The following is a 24056-nucleotide window of genomic DNA, read 5'->3' as shown; positions in this document are numbered from 1 at the left end:
GTGTTTCTGAAGATGAAGTGAGCCTGACATGTGCCTCCTCACCTCACCTGCCTGTCTGTCTGTCTGTCTGTCTGTCTGTCTGTCTGTCTGTCTGTCTGTCTGTCTGTCTGTCTGTCTGTCTGTCTGTCGGGGCTCTTGCTGTCACACAGCGTTCGAATCCTGACATGTGAGTGGGATACAAAGAATTCGAAAACAAACCCGATTTTGATAAACTCCCATATCTACTGGGTGAAATACCACAGTGTGACATCACAGCAGCAAGATTTGTGACCTGTTGCCACAAGAAAAGGGAAACCAGTGAAGAACAAACACCATTGTAAATACAACCTATATTTATTTATTTTCCCTTTTGTACTTTAACCATTTGCACATCATCAAAACACTGTATATATATATATAATATGACATTTGAAATGTCTTTATTCTTTTGGAACTTCTGTGAGTGTAATGTTTACTGTTCATTTTATTGTTTATTTCACTTTGTATATTATCTACTTCACTTGCTTTGGCAACGTTAAACATATGTTTCTCATGCCAATAAAGCCCCTGGAATTGAATTATAGGGAAGGGTAGAGTCTACCTGTTGTGAGTGTGTGAGCTAGTTTGTTACAATTGGTTAGGAGTTGACTTGTGTGACTATGCATGTGCCTGCTCTGAGTGTTTCAGGCCAAGGAAGTAGTTAACTGCCTGGAGTGTGTGTGTGCGCAAGTGTGTGTGTGTGTGTGTGTGTGTGTGTGTGTGTGTGTGTGGTGGCTGGGGGAATGAAGACAGTGTGTGTACAGTTACATTTGAACCTTTATTTAACTTGGCAAGTCAGTTAGGAACAAATTCTTATTTACAATGACAGCCTACCCCGGCCAAACCCTAACGACGTTGGGCCAATTGTACACCGCCCTATGGGACTCACAATCACGGCCAGTTGTGATAAGCCTGGAATCGAACCAAGGTCTGTAGTGACGCCTCTAGCACTGAGATGCAGTGCCTTAGACCGCTGCACCACACGGGAGCCCAGACCTGCATGGAGTGTGTCTGTGGTTGCTGGGGGAAACCAGAATGATAACCCTGCAAGATAAAGGGGACTACCCAGCTGTGGGTTGACCCGGGGTTCCCCTGGGCTTATCTTACTGTACTCCACAGATAAACACAGGTGAAGGCACTGTGCAGAGCAGTGTGTCGAATTCAGTGGATGGTTCTAGCAGGAAAACTGGGCATCCAAAACACCTTCAAACACTTCACACTTAAAACAACATAAAACAACAACCGACCTTGATTCAATAATTGTGCAGACTAGTGTATCAAACTGAACCAACTAGGCGTTTGACAAGCAGGTTTGTATTTCTTACTCTCATCTTCTCTACCTGAAGAGAAAACCCTGACACTTGGAAAGACAATGGCCAACCTTCATTTAAATAATTCTCATTGTGCAGAATAGTGTAACTGTTATCTTGTCTACATGATAATCAGGTTAGTTGTCTTACTGTCATCTTGTCTACATGATAACCAGGTTAGTTGTCTTACTGTCATCTTGTCTACATGATAACCAGGTTAGTTGTCTTACTGTCATCTTGTCTACATGATAATCAGGTTAGTTGTCTTACTGTCATCTTGTCTACATGATAACCAGGTTAGTTGTCTTACTGTCATCTTGTCTACATGATAACCAGGTTATCTGTCTTACTGTCATCTTGTCTACATGATAATCAGGTTATCTGTCTTACTGTCATCTTGTCTACATGATAACCAGGTTATCTGTCTTACTGTCATCTTGTCTACATGATAATCAGGTTATTTGTCATCTTGTCTACATGATAACCAGGTTATCTGTCTTACTGTCATCTTGTCTACATGATAATCAGGTTATCTGTCTTACTGTCATCTTGTCTACAGGATAACCAGGTTAGCTGTCTCACTGTCATCTTGTCTACATGATAACCAGGTTATCTGTCTTACTGTCATCTTGTCTACATGATAATCAGGTTAGTTGTCTTACTGTCATCTTGTCTACGTGATAACCAGGTTAGCTGTCTCACTGTCATCTTGTCTACATGATAACCAGGTTAGTTGTCGTACTGTCATCTTGTCTACATGATAACCAGGTTAGTTGTCTTACTGTCATCTTGTCTACATGATAACCAGGTTATCTGTCTTACTGTCATCTTGTCTACATGATAATCAGGTTAGTTGTCTTACTGTCAGCTTGTCTACCTATTAATCAGGTTATCTGTCTTACTGTCATCTTGTCTACATGATAACCAGGTTAGTTGTCTTACTGTCATCTTGTCTACATGATAACCAGGTTAGTTGTCTTACTGTCATCTTGTCTACATGATAACCAGGTTAGTTGTCTTACTGTCATCTTGTCTACATGATAATCAGGTTAGTTGTCTTACTGTCATCTTGTCTACATGATAACCAGGTTAGTTGTCTTACTGTCATCTTGTCTACATGATAATCAGGTTAGTTGTCTTACTGTCATCTTGTCTACCTGTTTGTTGTCCTCTTCCTCCTGGGCCTTCCTGAACTCCTGTTCTATAGAACAGTCCAGCTCGCTGAACAGACCCACCTCCTCACAGTTCTTCAGGAAGCGCGTTGGGGTCGGCGTCTGGTCTGGAACACAGGAGACACCACTGAATTACATATAAAACTCACACTAGAATGGATATTAGCATCCTAGCAGGTAGCTACTTGGTCTGGAAAACATTCATTCTAGAAACAGATCAATTTTTTTTTAAATATCGTATAAAACAGTACATTTGTAGATAAATCTGCACGGTATGTTTGCTGCCTGAACTGTTAAGTTCTGATAGTTTGCTGACAAAGAAGAACAGCTGATGAATACGAAGTGGGCAGAGGCAGAGAATACATTGACCAAGCTAATGGACATTCCAAATGGTTAGAACAGCCACTCTCCTTTTACATTAGACAGAGATACTACTCTCACTAGCAACATTTCAGTTAACAATGTCCAGACCTCACCTACAGAGAGGGGGGGGGGCTCGTTTGTTGTTCCCTTCAGTGGTACTCTGCTCAGCATCAGGGGGCAGAGAGACCAGAGAGACCGGATCGTGTTTCAGACAGTCCAAGGTGATTTCAGGATCATGTCCTTTTCAAAGGCTAAAAGCATACTCCACCACGGCCTGTTTATCCATTCTGGCTAGACTGGGGATTGACCACCAAAATACAGTTTGACCAAACCAGTCTGTCTTTCCCCATAGGGAGGATGAGAGCTTAACTCTTCAATTAAAACCTTTTCAAAAACTGGAGCGCAAGCGGTGTCCATTTCCAGAGAAGTATGATGACGTGACAACTCACAGCATATGTCAGGAGAACAGACCAAACGTTGGTGAAATGAGGTAAGCTTGGGTGTTACATATCAAAACGGGGAAGGGGCTGGGGGTCGTTCAAATCTCTCTGGGTGACATGTTGAAGTTGTTTTAACCCTAAACAGGAGAGTCAGACAGCCAGGTGACTTATGATCGTCAACCCTCTCACATCCCAGCCGGAAGGCTCCGAGGTTTCAGAAAGACAAATGGACAGAGCCGTAAGAGAGAGAGGGGGGGATAAGGACACTGACTCGGCCGGGTCAGAAACCTGACTCTCCTGGTCGCTCAGTGTAAATAATAAAGAAGACCATCTCAGTCAGCATCAGCCTAACACACACACACACCACAGTAGCACCTTCATTGGGGTGGACGGGCTCTTAGTAATGTCTGGAATGGAATTAATGGGATGGTATTGAGCACATCAAACGCATGGTTTCTATGTGTTTGATACCATTCCACAAACTCCATTCCAGACATTATTATGAGCCGTCCTCCCCTCACCAGCCTCCTGTGTCACAGACGTGCACGCACACACACACACACACACACACACACACACACACACACACACACACACACACACACACACACACACATACACACACACACACACACATACACACACACACACACACAGTACCTTCAGAAAGTATTCACACCCCTTCACTTTTTCCACATTATCTTGTGTTACAGCCTGAATTTAATAAAAGGTATTAAAATTGATGTTTTTGTCTCTGACCTACACAAAGTGGAATCATGTTTTTCAAAATATGTTTACAAATTAATTAAAACTGAAAAACTGAAATGTCTTGAGTCAATAAGTATTCACCCCCTTTGTTATGGCAAGCTGAAATAAGGTCAGGAGTAAATGGACTGTGTGTGTGCATAGTGTGTGCATAGTGTGTGTGTGCATAGTGTGTGTGTGTGTGCATAGTGTGTGTGTGCATAGTGTGTGTGTGTGCATAGTGTGTGTGTGTGCATAGTGTGTGTGTGCATAGTGTGTGTGTGCATAGTGTGTGTGTGCATTGTGTTTGACATGATTTTTAACATGATTTTGAATGACTACCTCATCTCTGTCCCCACACATACAATTATCTGTAAGGTCCCTCAGTTGAACAGTGCATTTCAAACACAGATTCACCCACAAAGACCAGGGAGGTTTTCAAATAACACAAAGAAGGCACCTATTAGTAGATGGGTAAAAAAAAGCAGACATTGAATATCCCTTTCAGCATGATGTAAGTTATTAATTACACTTTGGAATTGTGTATCCATACACCCAGTAACTACAAATATTTCACCATGAGGACAATAGTGACTGTAAAACAGTTACAGTGTTTGACGGCTATGATAAAAGGAGAAAACTGAAGATGGATCAACAACATTGTAGTTATTCCACAATACTAACTTAATTGACAGTGTGAAAAGAAGGAAACATGTACAGAATAAAAATATCTCAAAATATGGATCCTGTTTGCAACACGGAACTAAAGTCATACCTCAAAAAATGTGGCAAAGCAGGTCTCCTGGGTGGCGCAGTGGTCTAGCTGTGCCACCAGAGACTCTGGGTTCGCGCCCAGGCTCTGTCGCAGCCGGCTGCGACCGGGAGGTCCATGTGGCGACCCGCATTTGGCCTAGCGTCGTCCGGGTTAGGGAGGGTTTGGATGGTAGGGATATCCTTGTCTTATCACGCACTAGCGACTCCTGTGGCGGGCCGGGCGCAGTGCACACTGACCAGGTTGCTAGGTTACAGTGTTTCCTCCGACACATTGGTGCGGCTGGCTTCCGGGTTGGATGAGCGCTGTGTTAAGAAGCACTGCGGTTGTGTTTCGGAGGATGCATGGCTCTCGACCTTCGTCTCTCCCGAGCCCGTATGGGAGTTGTAGCGATGAGACAAGTTAAGATAGTAACAATTGGACACCACGCAAAAGGGGGTAAAACAAAGTGTGGCAAAGCAAATAACTTAATGTCCTGAATACAAAGTGTTATGTTTGGGGCAAATCCAATACAACATATTCAATACAATATTTTGAAGCTGTATCATGTTATGAGTATGCTTGTTATCGATAAGGACTGGGGAGTTTTTCAGGATAAAAAAGAAACGGAATGGAGGCACAGGCAAAATCCTAGAGGAAAACCTGGTTCAGTCTGCTTTCCACCAGACACCGGGAGATGAATGACAATAACCTAAAACACAAGGCCAAATCTACACTGGAGTTGCTTAGCAAGAAGACAGTGAATGTTCCTGAGTGTCCGAGTAACAGTTTTGGCTTAACTCTGCTTGAAAATTCTTGGCAAGACTTGAAAGTGGTTGTCCAGCAATGATCAACAACCAATTTGACAGAGCTTGAAGAAATATGAAAAGAATAATGGGCAAATATTGTACAATCCAGGTGTGCAAAGCTCTTAGAGACTTACCCAGAAAGACTCACAGCTGTAATCACTGCCAAAGATGCTTCTAACATGTATTGACGCAGGGCTGTGAATACTTACATAAATGATATATTCCTGTATTTAATTTTCAAGACATTTGCAAAAATGTCTAAGAATATGTTTTCACTTTGTCATTACTTTGTCATATATTGTGTGTAGATGGGTGAGATTTTTTTTTTGTAATCCATTTTGAATTCAGGCTGTAGCACAACAACATATGTAGAAAGTGAAGGGGTCTGTATACTTTCTGAAGGCATTGTACAGACACACACGTCAAATCCTCATTTCAGACAATTTGCTACACTCTTTGAAGAAGAACTGTTTTTGATTCCAAGTAGAACCCTTTTGGGTTCCATGTAGGACCCTTTCCATAGAAGGTTCTACTTGCTCCCAAAAAGGGTTCTCTTATGGGGACAGAGGATAATCTCTTTTGGAACCATTTTTTCTAAGAGTGACAGCAGGAAAATAATCCTGCTGCAACAGGAAAGTACATTTATTATGTGGGTTATAATTAATGACATTTTTGGAGGGGTTGATACATTTTTCTTTTAAATCTCAAATACACCACAAGTTTTAAAGGTCTCCTGCAAAAGGTTGATCAAATTGAGATCCTACAGCTGTTCTTCTGCTGCCTCAGCTGTTTTGGCACTAAAGATCTGGAAGTATGACTTAGCCTGGGGGTGACACTTACAGGTGTTGAAAAAAACCTATAAATCAGATATTCCTTTGAACTGTGGATCAATATGTTACCCCCAACCACACCCCATCTCCTCCCATCTGTATGGTGGGGCAGGGAACCCCTCCTCCACCACCCGTCCCCACTGTCACAGCAAGACTAATGACATCTGTGATGATGACAGGGAGCCAGCGGCATCTTTGACAAAACATTTATCTTAACTTGGAAAAAGTAAAAACATGAATTTCTCCGACGATATATCAGTGTCTCATTGTCCTGCTGCGCACTGCAGAACTACAAGGTATGGCTTAGAGATTAGACTCAATACACAACGAGGCTTTCACCGTAGGGAAATGAGGAGTCACAACAGAGTCGAGGTACAGCACAGTGAACCACAAACTCTCCTCAACACAACACACAGCACAGTTGGCCTGAATTCACTTGTCAATTCAGTCATTCATTAAGTGACTTTCAATTAATTGACTGAATCCAAAAAACTGAATTAACCCCAACACTGATGTAGACTACACAGTAATGTTTGTTTATAGCCTGACTGACTATCTGCCTGGCGCGGAGAGTTGCTACTTCCTGAGGGAGAACTAAAACACTCATCTATTCCAGAACACCACGATGGGACCAGACTATTTGTCAAGTGTACTCCCGCTCCCCCTCTCCGGCGCTCCACGTGCCACTTGTCTCATCATCACGCATACCTGCCACCATCGTTACTCGCACCTGCGCCTCATGAGACTCACCTGGACTCCATCACCTTCCTGGTTACCTCCCCTACATCGGTCCCCTTGGTTCTTCCTCAGGCGTTCGTGATTCTGCTTCTGTTTCATGTCTGTTTGCTTTTCCTGTTTCTAGTTTTGTACTAAGTTCTATTTATTATGACCTTTTCACTCCCTATATTTGCTTCCCGACTCCCAGCGTACATGTTACACTATTAGACTAGAGGATGTGTCGCAAATGGCATCCTATTATGGACCTTGGTCAAATGTAGTGCACTACATAGGGAATAGGATGCCAGTTGGGATGCAGCCTAGAGAGTGAAGTTACAGCATAGAGCATGAAGCCATTTGTCACCTGATAACATGCTGTCGATCTTTATGGAGGGGAACTTCAGAGTCATCTCATGCTTGTGCCGGTGAATCATCAGGTGGTCCTCTGTGGGGAATCGCTGTTGAGACAGTATGATTTGATTTATTTTGGGGTGAAGAAAATGGTACTGTTAAAAAAGATTAGGACAACACATGAAACAATAAATATAGTTATTTTAAAATAAAAATACAGTTGTTCCAATGTGGTCCTCCTTGATAAAGAACACAACCACTCAGTTCTCTACACACACAGTCTCAAGCCTGGAGTCCAGTGATATTCAGTGATATTTTGGATGATATTCACTAGTGTTAATTCCAGGTTAAAAAGGCATGCAGAGACAGTTAAAGGAATACTGCACTCCAGGAACACATTCCTGTGAGTGTTGTGGTTGTCTATGATCACAGAGTAAGAAAACATGTAGTAGTCAATCATCTTCATGTCCCTGCATGTGGACAAAATACCTGAGAGGTTAACACTGAACGGTATGAAAAGGAATTTATGAAGTCTAGAATGACTTCTCTATAATCTATACCTTATTTTTTATTTAACTAGGCAAGTTAGTGACGAACAAATTCTCATTTACAATGACAGCCTACCCCGGCCAAACCCTCCCCTAACACGGACCAATTGTGCACCGCCCTATGGGACTCCCAATCACGGCCGGTTTTGATACAGCCCGGGATCAAACCCAGGTCTGTAGTGACGCCTCTAGCACTGCGATTCAGTGCCTTAGACCGCTGCACCACTCGGGAGGCCCAAAGCCTTACTTCAATATAAAATAGGACAATACATATTTGCTCTTCACACTTCACCTCTACTGTGCATCCTAACCAAAGGGTGACAGACCTTATTATGAACCATTATTCTGTGGTGTTTTTCTGCAGCATAAAGCTCCACTCTTTACAGCTGGAGTTTGACTGGAAGTGGGTGCTATTCTGTTTCTCCTGATGTGTGAGGCAGCACCGTGCTTTTCAGGCTCCCTCTTCAACCTCTTCTTCATGTTACAGGCACTCACACACCAACATGCACGAGCACACACACACACACACAAAACACACACATAAGCAGTGGTGTAAAGTACCTAAGTAAAAATACTTTAAAGTACTACTTAAGTCGTTTAGGTGGGTATCTGTACTTTACTATTTATATTTTTGCAAACTTTTACTTTTACTTCACTACATTCCTAAAGAAAATAATGTACTTTTTACTCCATACATTTAGCCTGACACCCAAAAGTACTCATTTTGAATGATTAGCAGGACAGGAAATGGTCTAATTCTCACACTTATCAAGAGGACATCCCTGGTCATCCCTACTGCCTCTGATCTGGAGGACTCACTAAACAGAGATCGTCCCTGGTCATCCCTACTGCCTCTGATCTGGAGGACTCACTAAACAGAGATCGTCCCTGGTCATCACTACTGCCTCTGATCTGGAGGACTCACTAAACAGAGATCGTCCCTGGTCATCCCTACTGCCTCTGATCTGGAGGACTCACTAAACACAAATGCTTCGTTTGTAAATGATGTCCGAGTGTTGGAGCGTGCCCCTGGCTATCCATGTGCCATCTGGTTTGCTTAATATACACAATTTGAAATGGTTTATACTTTCACTTTTCAGACTTAAGTATATTTTAGCAACTCCATTTACTTTTGATACTTACGTAAGTATATTTAAAACCAATACTTTTAGACTTTTAATCAAGTAATATTTTACTGGATGAATTTCACTTGAGTCCTTTTCTATTAAGGTACCTTTACTTTTATTCAAGTATGACAATTGAGTACTTTTTCCACCACTGCACATAAGTGTGCACACACTCACACACGCTCCCTCACAAACACACATACACGACGTGTGTCGACACACTCACCTGAGAACAGCCAGGGGCACTGCACACAAACGGCCTTTCCTGCTCAGAGTTCATCACTCTCACCAACTCCTCATAAGTCTACAAACAATGAGAGAGAGAGAGAGAGAGAGAGAGAGAGAGAGAGAGAGAGAGAGAGAGAATGAGAGAAAGAGAAAGAGAGAAATAGAGAACAAGGAGAGTTTAGCTCCCAGCTCACATCAAGACATAGACATCTCTTTCTTTCATTGAGTCGTTCTAAATTACTCTATTTATTGATGTTGTGGCCTAAAAATAGCAGGCTTCATAGTTATTTTCAGTCGTAAACATAGAAAATATAGTATTCCATTCCCTCCTGGCAGTAGCCTACAGTCAGGTGTTCATTACTTCACACAGAGAGTGACAGGACGCTCTGTGTGAAAAGAGCTGTTGCAGATTCAAGGCAGGGCCCAGCCTGGTCTCTATGACCAGGGGTACGTCTCAAATGGCACCCTATTCCCTATAGGGCCCTGGGCTCTAGTCAAAAGTAGTGTAATATATAGGGAATAGGGTGCAATTTGGAATGTAGGCTGGGTGGTAGTGGGAGTTCTATTTCTGAGAAAGAAAACAAGTAGGAGGCCATTACGATGCAGAAAACTTTACAGATTAGACTAGAGTTTACAACACATATAATAGTAGGAGCAGATTAGACTAGATTCTACAACACATATAATAGTAGGAGACATTAGACTAGATTCTACAACACATATAATAGTAGGAGCAGATTAGACTAGATTCTACAACACATATAATAGTAGGAGACATTAGACTAGATTCTACAACACATATAATAGTAGGAGCAGATTAGACTAGATTCTACAACACATATAATAGTAGGAGACATTAGACTAGATTCTACAACACATATAGTAGGAGCAGATTAGACTAGATTCTACAACACATATAATAGTAGGAGCAGATTAGACTAGATTCTACAACACATATAATAGTAGGAGACATTAGACTAGATTCTACAACACATATAGTAGTAGGAGACATTAGACTAGATTCTACAACACATATAATAGTAGGAGACATTAGACTAGATTCTACAACACATATAATAGTAGGAGACATTAGACTAGATTCTACAACACATATAATAGTAGGAGACATTAGACTAGATTCTACAACACATATAATAGTAGGAGCAGATTAGACTAGATTCATTAATAGTAGAGACATTAGATTTCTACAACACATATAATAGTAGGAGCAGATTAGACTAGATTCTACAACACATATAATAGTAGGAGCAGATTAGACTAGATTCTACAACACATATAATAGTAGGAGACATTAGACTAGATTCTACAACACATATAATAGTAGGAGACATTAGACTAGATTCTACAACACATATAGTAGTAGACAGATTAGACTAGATTCTACAACACATATAATAGTAGGAGCATTAGATTAGAAACATATAATAGTAGGAGCAGATTAGACTAGATTCTACAACACATATAATAGTAGGAGACATTAGACTAGATTCTACAACACATATAATAGTAGGAGCAGATTAGACTAGATTCTACAACACATATAATAGTAGGAGCAGATTAGACTAGATTCTACAACACATATAATAGTAGGAGACATTAGACTAGATTCTACAACACATATAATAGTAGGAGACATTAGACTAGATTCTACAACACATATAATAGTAGGAGCAGATTAGACTAGATTCTACAACACATATAATAGTAGGAGCAGATTAGACTAGATTCTACAACACATATAGTAGGAGCAGATTAGACTAGATTCTACAACACATATAATAGTAGGAGACATTAGACTAGATTCTACAACACATATAATAGTAGGAGCAGATTAGACTAGATTCTACAACACATATAATAGTAGGAGCAGATTAGACTAGATTCTACAACACATATAATAGTAGGAGACATTAGACTAGATTCTACAACACATATAATAGTAGGAGACATTAGACTAGATTCTACAACACATATAATAGTAGGAGCAGATTAGACTAGATTCTACAACACATATAATAGTAGGAGACATTAGACTAGATTCTACAACACATATAATAGTAGGAGCAGATTAGACTAGATTCTACAACACATATAATAGTAGGAGACATTAGACTAGATTCTACAACACATATAATAGTAGGAGCAGATTAGACTAGATTCTACAACACATATAATAGTAGGAGACATTAGACTAGATTCTACAACACATATAATAGTAGGAGACATTAGACTAGATTCTACAACACATATAATAGTAGGAGACATTAGACTAGATTCTACAACACATATAATAGTAGGAGCAGATTAGACTAGATTCTACAACACATATAATAGTAGGAGACATTAGACTAGATTCTACAACACATATAATAGTAGGAGACATTAGACTAGATTCTACAACACATATAATAGTAGGAGCAGATTAGACTAGATTCTACAACACATATAATAGTAGGAGCAGATTAGACTAGATTCTACAACACATATAATAGTAGGAGACATTAGACTAGATTCTACAACACATATAGTAGGAGCAGATTAGACTAGATTCTACAACACATATAATAGTAGGAGCAGATTAGACTAGATTCTACAACACATATAATAGTAGGAGAGATTAGACTAGATTCTACAACACATATAATAGTAGGAGCAGATTAGACTAGATTCTACAACACATATAATAGTAGGAGCAGATTAGACTAGATTCTACAACACATATAATAGTAGGAGCAGATTAGACTAGATTCTACAACACATATAATAGTAGGAGACATTAGACTAGATTCTACAACACATATAATAGTAGGAGCAGATTAGACTAGATTCTACAACACATATAGTAGGAGCAGATTAGTAGGAGACATTAGACTAGATTCTACAACACATATAGTAGTAGGAGACTATTAGACTAGATTCTACAACACATATAATAGTAGGAGCAGATTAGACTAGATTCTACAACACATATAATAGTAGGAGACATTAGACTAGATTCTACAACACATATAATAGTAGGAGCAGATTAGACTAGATTCTACAACACATATAATAGTAGGAGACATTAGACTAGATTCTACAACACATATAATAGTAGGAGCAGATTAGACTAGATTCTACAACACATATAATAGTAGGAGACATTAGACTAGATTCTACAACACATATAATAGTAGGAGCAGATTAGACTAGATTCTACAACACATATAGTAGGAGCAGATTAGACTAGATTCTACAACACATATAATAGTAGGAGCAGATTAGACTAGATTCTACAACACATATAATAGTAGGAGAGATTAGACTAGATTCTACAACACATATAATAGTAGGAGCAGATTAGACTAGATTCTACAACACATATAGTAGTAGGAGACATTAGACTAGATTCTACAACACATATAATAGTAGGAGCAGATTAGACTAGATTCTACAACACATATAATAGTAGGAGCAGATTAGACTAGATTCTACAACACATATAATAGTAGGAGACATTAGACTAGATTCTACAACACATATAATAGTAGGAGACATTAGACTAGATTCTACAACACATATAATAGTAGGAGAGATTAGACTAGATTCTACAACACATATAATAGTAGGAGAGATTAGACTAGATTCTACAACACATATAATAGTAGGAGACATTAGACTAGATTCTACAACACATATAATAGTAGGAGAGATTAGACTAGATTCTACAACACATATAATAGTAGGAGCAGATTAGACTAGATTCTACAACACATATAATAGTAGGAGCAGATTAGACTAGATTCTACAACACATATAATAGTAGGAGCATTTAGACTAGATTCTACAACACATATAATAGTAGGAGCAGATTAGACTAGATTCTACAACACATATAATAGTAGGAGCAGATTAGACTAGATTCTACAACACATATAATAGTAGGAGACATTAGACTAGATTCTACAACACATATAATAGTAGGAGACATTAGACTAGATTCTACAACACATATAATAGTAGGAGACATTAGACTAGATTCTACAACACATATAATAGTAGGAGCAGATTAGACTAGATTCTACAACACATATAATAGTAGGAGCAGATTAGACTAGATTCTACAACACATATAATAGTAGGAGACATTAGACTAGATTCTACAACACATATAATAGTAGGAGACATTAGACTAGATTCTACAACACATATAATAGTAGGAGACATTAGACTAGATTCTACAACACATATAATAGTAGGAGACATTAGACTAGATTCTACAACACATATAATAGTAGGAGACATTAGACTAGATTCTACAACACATATAATAGTAGGAGACATTAGACTAGATTCTACAACACATATAATAGTAGGAGCAGATTAGACTAGATTCTACAACACATATAATAGTAGGAGCAGATTAGACTAGATTCTACAACACATATAATAGTATTAGACTAGATTCTACAACACATTAGACTTAGACTAGATTCTACAACACATATAATAGTAGGAGACATTAGACTAGATTCTACAACACATATAATAGTAGGAGACATTAGACTAGATTCTACAACACATATAGTAGGAGACATTAGACTAGATTCTACAACACATATAATAGTAGGAGACATTAGACTAGATTCTACAACACATATAATAGTAGGAGACATTAGACTAGATTCTACAACACATATAATAGTAGGAGACATTAGACTAGATTCTACAACACATATAATAGTAGGAGCAGATTAGACTAGATTCTACAACACATATAGTAGGAGCAGATTAGACTAGATTCTACAACACATTATAATAGTAGGAGCTTAGACTTTCTACAACACATATAATAGTAGGAGACATTAGACTAGATTCTACAACACATATAATAGTAGGAGCAGATTAGACTAGATTCTACAACACATATAATAGTAGGAGCAGATTAGACTAGATTCTACAACACATATAATAGTAGGAGCAGATTAGACTAGATTCTACAACACATATAATAGTAGGAGCAGATTAGACTAGATTCTACAACACATATAATAGTAGGAGCAGATTAGACTAGATTCTACAACACATATCTAGTAGGAGCACATTAGACTAGATTCACAACATATAATAGTAGGAGCAGATTAGACTAGATTCTACAACACATATAATAGTAGGAGCAGATTAGACTAGATTCTACAACACACATATAGTAGGAGCAGATTAGACTAGATTCTACAACACATATAATAGTAGGAGACATTAGACTAGATTCTACAACACATATAATAGTAGGAGCAGATTAGACTAGATTCTACAACACATATAATAGTAGGAGCAGATTAGACTAGATTCTACAACACATATAATAGTAGGAGACATTAGACTAGATTCTACAACACATATAATAGTAGGAGACATTAGACTAGATTCTACAACACATATAATAGTAGGAGCAGATTAGACTAGATTCTACAACACATATAATAGTAGGAGCAGATTAGACTAGATTCTACAACACATATAATAGTAGGAGCAGATTAGACTAGATTCTACAACACATATAATAGTAGGAGCAGATTAGACTAGATTCTACAACACATATAATAGTAGGAGACATTAGACTAGATTCTACAACACATATAATAGTAGGAGAGATTAGACTAGATTCTTACAACACATATAATAGTAGGAGCAGATTAGACTAGATTCTACAACACATATAATAGTAGGAGCAGATTAGACTAGATTCTACAACACATATAATAGTAGGAGACATTAGACTAGATTCTACAACACATATAATAGTAGGAGCAGATTAGACTAGATTCTACAACACATATAATAGTAGGAGACATTAGACTAGATTCTACAACACATATAATAGTAGGAGACATTAGACTAGATTCTACAACACATATAATAGTAGGAGACATTAGACTAGATTCTACAACACATATAATAGTAGGAGACATTAGACTAGATTCTAGATTAGACTAGATTCTACAACACATATAATAGTAGGAGACAGATTAGACTAGATTCTACAACACATATAATAGTAGGATTCTACAACACATATAATAGTAGAGACATTAGACTAGATTCTACAACACATATAATAGTAGGAGACATTAGACTAGATTCTACAACACATATAATAGTAGGAGACATTAGACTAGATTCTACAACACATATAATAGTAGGAGACAGATTCTAGACATTAGATTCTACAACACATATAATAGTAGGAGACATTAGACTTTCTACAACACATATAATAGTAGGAGACTTAGACTTTCTACAACACATATAATAGTAGGAGCATTAGACTAGATTCTACAACACATATAATAGTAGGAGCAGATTAGACTAGATTCTACAACACATATAATAGTAGGAGACATTAGACTAGATTCTACAACACATATAATAGTAGGAGCAGATTAGACTAGATTCTACAACACATATAATAGTAGGAGCAGATTAGACTAGATTCTACAACACATATAATAGTAGGAGCAGATTAGACTAGATTCTACAACACATATAGTAGGAGCAGATTAGACTAGATTCTACAACACATATAATAGTAGGAGCAGATTAGACTAGATTCTACAACACATATAATAGTAGGAGCAGATTAGACTAGATTCTACAACACATATAATAGTAGGAGTAGGAGATTAGACTAGATTCTACAACACATATAATAGTAGGAGCAGATTAGACTAGATTCTACAACACATATAATAGTAGGAGCAGATTAGACTAGATTCTACAACACATATAATAGTAGGAGACATTAGACTAGATTCTACAACACATATAATAGTAGGAGCAGATTAGACTAGATTCTACAACACATATAATAGTAGGAGCAGATTAGACTAGATTCTACAACACATATAATAGTAGGAGCAGATTAGACTAGATTCTACAACACATATAATAGTAGGAGATACAACACATATAATAGTAGGAGCAGATTAGACTAGATTCTACAACACATATAATAGTAGGAGCAGATTAGACTAGATTCTACAACACATATAATAGTAGGAGCAGATTAGACTAGATTCTACAACACATATAATAGTAGGAGCAGATTAGACTAGATTCTACAACACATATAATAGTAGGAGCAGATTAGACTAGATTCTACAACACATATAATAGTAGGAGACATTAGACTAGATTCTACAACACATATAATAGTAGGAGACATTAGACTAGATTCTACAACACATATAATAGTAGGAGACATTAGACTAGATTCTATAACACATATAGTAGGAGCAGATTAGACTAGATTCTACAACACATATAATAGTAGGAGCAGATTAGACTAGATTCTACAACACATATAATAGTAGGAGCAGATTAGACTAGATTCTACAACACATATAATAGTAGGAGCAGATTAGACTAGATTCTACAACACATATAGTAGGAGCAGATTAGACTAGATTCTACAACACATATAATAGTAGGAGCAGATTAGACTAGACTCTACAACACATATAGTAAGAGCAGATTAGACTAGATTCTACAACACATATAATAGTAGGAGCAGATTAGACTAGATTCTACAACACATATAATAGTAGGAGACATTAGACTAGATTCTACAACACATATAGTAGTAGGAGACATTAGACTAGATTCTACAACACATATAATAGTAGGAGCAGATTAGACTAGATTCTACAACACATATAGTAGGAGCAGATTAGACTAAAGTCTACAACACATCAGCACGCATTTAACTACTATTTCCAGGAATGACGTGACCACTGGGACTTCATGTTTTATTCAGACTAGAGGTTCTACGTCTCACTAAGTCTTATAACAGTCTAACCTCTACTGTCTTATAACCAACCCCTCCACCCTCAGAACCTTGCCTGACCATTCAGCCCTCTGGGAGACTAGAGCCTAACAGCTTTACTGCCTAGTGTTTAGCCTGTGAGGGGGATAAAAATGTTAAAGACGCTTTACGTTTTTATTTTAGCTAGAAATCATGTTTTGTCATTGATTCGTGAGCAGGCGCCCTTGTTCTTTGGATGAAAATGGGTGGGACATGTTAAAACCAAATGAATCCACGTAGAAACACTCATACGATAAAGCCTAACACAAATGACTCTTCAAATGTACGCACAGACCACCGTATTAGGCCGGGATTCAATCCAACTGCTCATTCTCCACAACAGTAAATGCTGTATATATCGGTTCAATAGGAAATGGCCTTTTAAAAGCCACATTTTCCCCCATGTGTGATCTGATTGAATCCCACAAAAAAAATGTTTTGTGTCTCTCTATTTGAATCAACTAAACATTTGAGCTAAGGCCACACATGACTTGTTTAGCATGAATACCTTCATACATGATTAGCATGTGTGATTTTTTTTTAACCTGTACAGACTATTTCCTCTAACAAAGTCAAAACATTCAAATGGCGTGTAAAGTTAACCAGAGCCTTTTTTCTTACAGGCTACATCTGTGGCAAAGCCTGCTGGGAAAGGTCTGGACAGGGTCCCTCTGACAGAGGGCAAGGAGGTCTGGGTCTCTATCTCTCCCTCCTCTCTTTCTCCCTCTCGCTCTCTCCCTCCTCTCTTTCTCCCTCTCTCTCTTTCTATCCTTCTCTCTCCTCGTCCTTCTCTCTCTGTCTCCCGTGCTTCTCTCTCTTTCTCCCTCATCACGTTTTTCTCCTTCTCTCCTTCCCCCTCTCTCTCTACCTCTCTATCTCTCTCTCCCCCATTCTTCTCTCTCTCTGTCTCCCGTGCTTCTCTCTCTTTCTCCCTCATCACGTTTTTCTCCTTCTCTCCTTCCCCCTCTCTCTCTCTACCTCTCTATCTCTCTCTCCCCCATTCTTCTCTCTCTCTGTCTCCTGTGCTTCTCTCTCTTTCTCCCTCGTCACGTTTTTCTCCTTCTCTCCTTCCCCCCTCTCTCTCTCTCTACCTCTCTCTCTGTCTCTCCCCCATTCTTCTCTCTCTCTCTTCCCATCACTCTCTCTCTCTCTACCTCTCTCTCTCTCTCTCTCTCTACCTCTCTCTCTCTCATTCTTCTCTCTCTCTCTCTCTCTCTCCCCGTTACTCTCTCTTTCTCTCTACCTCTCTCTCTCTCTCCCCATTCTTCTCTCTCTCTCTACCCATCACTCTCTCTCTCTCCCTCTACCTCTCTCTCTCTCTCTCTCCCATTCTTCTCTCTCTCTCTCTCTACCTCTCTCTCTCTCTCTCTCTCTCTCCCATTCTTCTCTCTCTCTCTCTCTCTCCCCGTTACTCTCTCTTTCTCTCTACCTCTCTCTCTCTCTCTCCCATTCTTCTCTCTCTCTCTATCTCTCTCTCTCTCTCTCTCTCTCTCTCTCTCTCTCCCCGTCACTCTCTCTTTCTCTCTACCTCACTATCTCTCTCGTCCTTCACCTGTTCTGTTTCTATTTATAACAAAGTCTCAAAGATAAACATGCTCCATCATCTCTGAACATGCATGGGCAACATGACTGATATTTTCACCACTCGCTGAAATATGAGAATCACTTTACTACCTTAAACAACACTTTTCAGAGCAACAGCAACAACCTTATCGATCAATTGTTATCTAATTGTACACTTAGTGAGCCTTGGCCACTCCAAGACAAAGAAGCAGGCTCTCCACATACTGTAGGTATAATACTGGTAGTAGACTCTCCACATACTGTAGGTATAATACTGGTAGTAGACTCTCCACATACTGTAGGTATAATACTGGTGGTAGACTCTGTACATACTGTAGGTATAATACTGGTAGTAGACTCTCCACATACTGTAGGTATAATACTGGTAGTAGACTCTCCACATACTGTAGGTATAATACTGGTAGTAGACTCTCCACATACTGTAGGTATAATACTGGTGGTAGACTCTCCACAAACTGTAGGTATAATACTGGTAGTAGACTCTCCACATACTGTAGGTATAATACTGGTAGTAGACTCTCCACATACTGTAGGTATAATACTGGTAGTAGACTCTCCACATACTGTAGGTATAATACTGGTGGTAGACTCTCCACATACTGTAGGTATAATACTGGTAGTAGACTCTCGACATACTGTAGGTATAATACTGGTAGTAGACTCTCAACATACTGTAGGTATAATACTGGTAGTAGACTCTCAACATACTGTAGGTATAATACTGGTAGTAGACTCTCCACATACTGTAGGTATAATACTGGTAGTAGACTCTCCACATACTGTAGGTATAATACTGGTAGTAGACTCTCCACATACTGTAGGTATAATACTGGTAGCCCAGATATAATATAAAAAAGATTGGTCTGAACAGCAGGATCCATTCTCTAACCTGGATACTTTCTCACAGTATTATCAACAACTTAAACTAGTCCATCAAGTGTTTGACAATGTGATTTGGCTCATGTTCCAAAACCTTTTCTCCAAATGTCAATCAGAAAACGCCAAGACTAACATTCAAAGAGAAACATTTTCTATTCCATTTCCACACATTAGGCCTATACTTTATTCCCGAGTCATTACCAGAATATGAAATATGATTGGTTTGAGGCTTTTCCTTCAGAAATACATCAACTCACAACACGTTGAAAAGGAAATTAAAACCATAATACGCATTAAACACTGAAACAAGGGCTCCATGTAAGCCCCAGTGAGTTGTCCCAATTGCTACTCTCGCCTCTAAATCGCCAGAGCACAACGCCTTTTCCCTTCAATGGGGCACTTGGCTTTTATTTGATATAGATGTTTTAGTTTAGCAGAGGAAATTTGGTTACACTTTACATTAACTGGGTCCCGATGTGAGAGAGGGGAAGGATTAGTGAGCGGAGTACGATTTCAACGGGGACCAGGGAACGAACTCTTCAGGTAGGGCACATATTACAATTCAAACAGTATGGTGTGTGTGTGTGTGTGTGTGTTCGGCGTGTGTGTGTGTGTGTTCGGTGTGTGTATGTTCGGTGTGTGTGTGTGTGTGTGTGTTCAGTGTGTGTGTGTTCGGTGTGTGTGTGTGTGTTCAGTGTGTGTGTGTGTGTGTGTGTGTTCGGTGTGTGTATGTTCGGTGTGTGTGTGTGTGTGTGTTCGACATGGGGATGGGGGGGCCTTCAACAGTGCAGGTTCATGGTGGGATCACAGCGATCCCTGAGGCGAGGAACACGGCTTGCTCAAACAATGCTGTATGTGCTGTGAACTCCTCATATAGGCCCTATAGTATGCTGTACACACACAGCACAGAGGGGCCCCTGAGAGGCAACCCTCAATCACTGTCAATCACCACCTCTCAGTCCCCGCACGGGGTGTGTGTGTGTGTGTGTGTGTGTGTGTGTGTGTGTGTGTGTGTGTGTGTGTGTGTGTGTGTGTGTGTGTGAGTGTGTGTGTGTACATTTCCAACAAGCATAGTGACACCTCCACCCCAGGGCTTCACCAGTCAACACACTCACATCCACATTGAGGACAACAAGGTGTTAACTAACGCTGAGCTGTGGAGGGGCCCGGCATAATACACACTCAACCACAGGGCCTTTCTACACTACCACAATACCTGGAGTCAGATCGGCCTTTATTTATAGAGGGGACTGTGATTGTCTGGACGGTGTCACTCACAGCACATTGTATGAATCACCCTCTTTATAATCATGTTATTAGAGTTTGTTTTATAAAAGTAGGCTATTCAAAAACAACAAAAAATCTCATAAAAATACAAACATTTTTGTAATTTAGCAGACGCTCTTTTCCAGAGCAACTTGAGACATTTATGCACTTTTTCCCCATACCTGTCCCCTGTGGGAATCGAACCCACAACCATGGTGTTGCAAGCACCACACTCTACCAACAGAGCGACACAGGACCCTAACTAACCCAAAGTATAATATGTAAAACCATGAGGATTATAACACCACATCTTAATCTATACCTAGTTAAATAGACTCAAAACTGGAAAGTGGTTGAATTTACAGCTGGTCAAAAGCACACATATAGTGGTGTATACCTGTTGTATTCACTTAACTACATTGATTAAGTTAACTTCATTAGTTCACTTAGATTATTAAGTAAATGTTTCACTCTGTGTTACTGTGTTCATTATTTTATACCAATGTGTTGATCGTGGTAGCTGATCTATGGTGACAGATTTGATGAATATCTTCATATATAATCATTCAATTAGAAATAAACACATTTTTAAGAAGTATACTTCAGTCTACTCTCCGTTTAGTGTTAGATGTATGTTTTATATATACCCACTATCGGGCTTCAAACACAAGGGCATTCGCTAAGAAATCATTATTCTGTCAATAACAATGAACTTTTTTTCCAGTCGTACCGCCATCAGTCAGAACAGTTATATTCAGTAGGCCTAAATTCCAGCACACTCTCTTTCCCTCGCTTCTACTAGTCTTATAACGATTATTTTATATTTTAAGTTAAGTGCCTCAAATAATTTGGGTCATGTTCTTTTTAATTTAGGCTATTTAATACGAGTTTTTATTTTATTTATGGAGATGGATTCAGCAGATATTATAATGTTGCACATGAATCATATTTAGTTAAACCACAAACTCAATAATAATAGTTATTAACATTGTCATCATCGTCATCGATAGTGAATAGTAATTGCAGAAGAGAGGCACCCAGGTAAATTGAGAGTGTTTGATCGTTATCGGCTACAATAATAATAAACAACTGGAAACTGATAAACGGAGAATGGTTCGCCATCATTTAAATTCAATGACAATCTAATCAGAAGATTAAAACATATTTTTATACCGCAGGCACTTAACGTAAAGTGTGCCCAGTCAGCAGAACTCCTCTGAAACCTTCAATTGCTCGGCGGCGGTTAATCAAATAGCGACTGCTAGCGACTGCTGGCCTGCAGAATGACGTAATGTTTCGGTTAGATTACTCTTCAAAATGAACAGTATTATAGGCTACCACAGTATCATAAACATGTATTGGTATTATGGATGGAATGACAGCTCCTCTTTAGCTACTTTTACCGTTGTCGAGGACGTGACCGTTTGTAAACTGCGTCCGCGTCCCGTCCCGCAGTCCAGTTTGACACACAGGACAACGTCTAGAAGTGGGCTGCATCCATCCATGGGACAGGGGGACAATGTTGCAAAGCACTGCAAACTTCAGAATCATTAAAAAGATTACTTTGTAAAGCTCTAGAGTTTTTTTATAAGTCGACACGTATAGCCCAGGCTGTGTCAGTACTTGCTGTTGATAACCATTGCCAATTCATTCCTCCAAATATTATCTTTAGTAATTGCGCGCCATAGGCTACCCTGCACTGGCACATCACTGGATACTACACATAGCTAACCTACTCACACATCCAGTTTGTGGGGTAAATTACTATGGTAGCTAGAAGCTACGGCTCTGACAGCTCGCGTGCAGAGAGCAACACTTGACATCTCTGCTCAACTTCAACAACATTCAACAGTCAGTCCACGCGCGTCCTGAGACTTCTAAATATTGTACCGAGATGGCAAGCCTGTCACTATACGAGTAAATAACGGACTTAAACACATTTCTGCACATAATACAATATGCACGAGACAACAGAAAATAATATTCAAAGAAATCTGTAGAGCGCCGCAGCATTCTGTTGATGCGATTCTCTGAGCAACTTGTCACATCAACTGAAGTGAAAAGAAATAACAATGCAGCTGAACAAAACGAAATTAACAATCCATAATTGCATGTTTATAATTTACTGTGGTGGAAAGCAATTATTTTAACTTACCAAACAAGTGTAGAAAATACGCAACAGACTCTCAGAAGGAACCACGTTGGACTGAGAAAAGATTACAATACGTTCTATTTAGAGAAGCATTACATCACCCCTCGGTGACGTCACGTGGGATTCCTGAACTTCTGAATCATCGTGGTCCGCTTGGAGGCGGGCTGTTGGGGCGAGCAAGGCAGAGTTTGCAAATGCACGTACGGGACACTGCTGGACATAAGCTACGTATGGCACAAAACTGAGAGGGTACACCACTATCAACTTGTACCAATACTTATTGAAAGGCTACCTTATACAAATGGATATTCACGTCTTGTTAGCAAAAAAAACGGATTAGCCGGAATAGTGGCTGCTTTTAACATGGTAAATAAAGTTTACGTTTGAAATGGATATTTAGTTATTTAATATACAGTAGTATAAGTAGACCGATAGCAATTTGATTCATCTCCACTTACCCGAGTTCACAAACACAAGAAAGTTAGCCTTGAATAGCAGACTTGGACCTTGTTTTGGAGAGAGAAAGAGAGAGAAAGAGAGAGAGAGAGAGAGAGATAAAGAGAGAAGAGAGAGAAAGAAAGCTAGACAGAGGGAGAGAGTTTATTTAACTTTTGTTTATTATCTATTTCACTTGCTTTGGCAATGTTAACATGTGTTTCCCATGCCAATAAAGCACTTGAATTGAATTGAATAGAGAGAGAGAATGTTCTCCTCTCTCCATCCTTTACCTCTTAATAATGAATAATCATGCTGCTGCCTTGAGTAAATAAATAATTGGAGGCATTATATCGACCTCTAAGTGTTGGATTTAAGAGATGCTGTTACACAGACAAAGAACAAGTGAGATATTTTTCCAGAAGTAATGCTAGGTAGGCTAGAGGTAATGTGATGCAGGGGAAATCA

The 24056-nt window shown here is 39.1% G+C and overlaps 1 protein-coding gene across 1 annotated transcript in view; it reads right to left on the bottom strand.

Annotated features, from left to right (window-relative positions):
* Window positions 1-23195, bottom strand: part of creb5b (cAMP responsive element binding protein 5b) — a 119965-nt gene extending 96770 nt beyond the window's left edge. The window contains exons 1-4 of the mRNA XM_065027471.1: window positions 23157-23195; window positions 9407-9484; window positions 7519-7612; window positions 2486-2607 (exon numbers count right to left, since the gene is read on the bottom strand). Coding sequence (XP_064883543.1) covers window positions 2486-2607; window positions 7519-7612; window positions 9407-9460 — 270 coding nt within the window. The 5' untranslated portion in view covers window positions 9461-9484; window positions 23157-23195. The remainder of the gene's footprint in view (window positions 1-2485; window positions 2608-7518; window positions 7613-9406; window positions 9485-23156) is intronic.
* Between the last annotated feature and the right edge of the window lie 861 nt (window positions 23196-24056).

The sequence above is a fragment of the Oncorhynchus nerka genome, linkage group LG14 (assembly GCF_034236695.1).
Source record: "Oncorhynchus nerka isolate Pitt River linkage group LG14, Oner_Uvic_2.0, whole genome shotgun sequence".
Taxonomy (NCBI): domain Eukaryota; kingdom Metazoa; phylum Chordata; class Actinopteri; order Salmoniformes; family Salmonidae; genus Oncorhynchus; species Oncorhynchus nerka.
The sequence above is the reverse complement of the archived record's forward strand: the minus strand, read 5'-3'. Positions and strand labels throughout refer to the sequence as shown.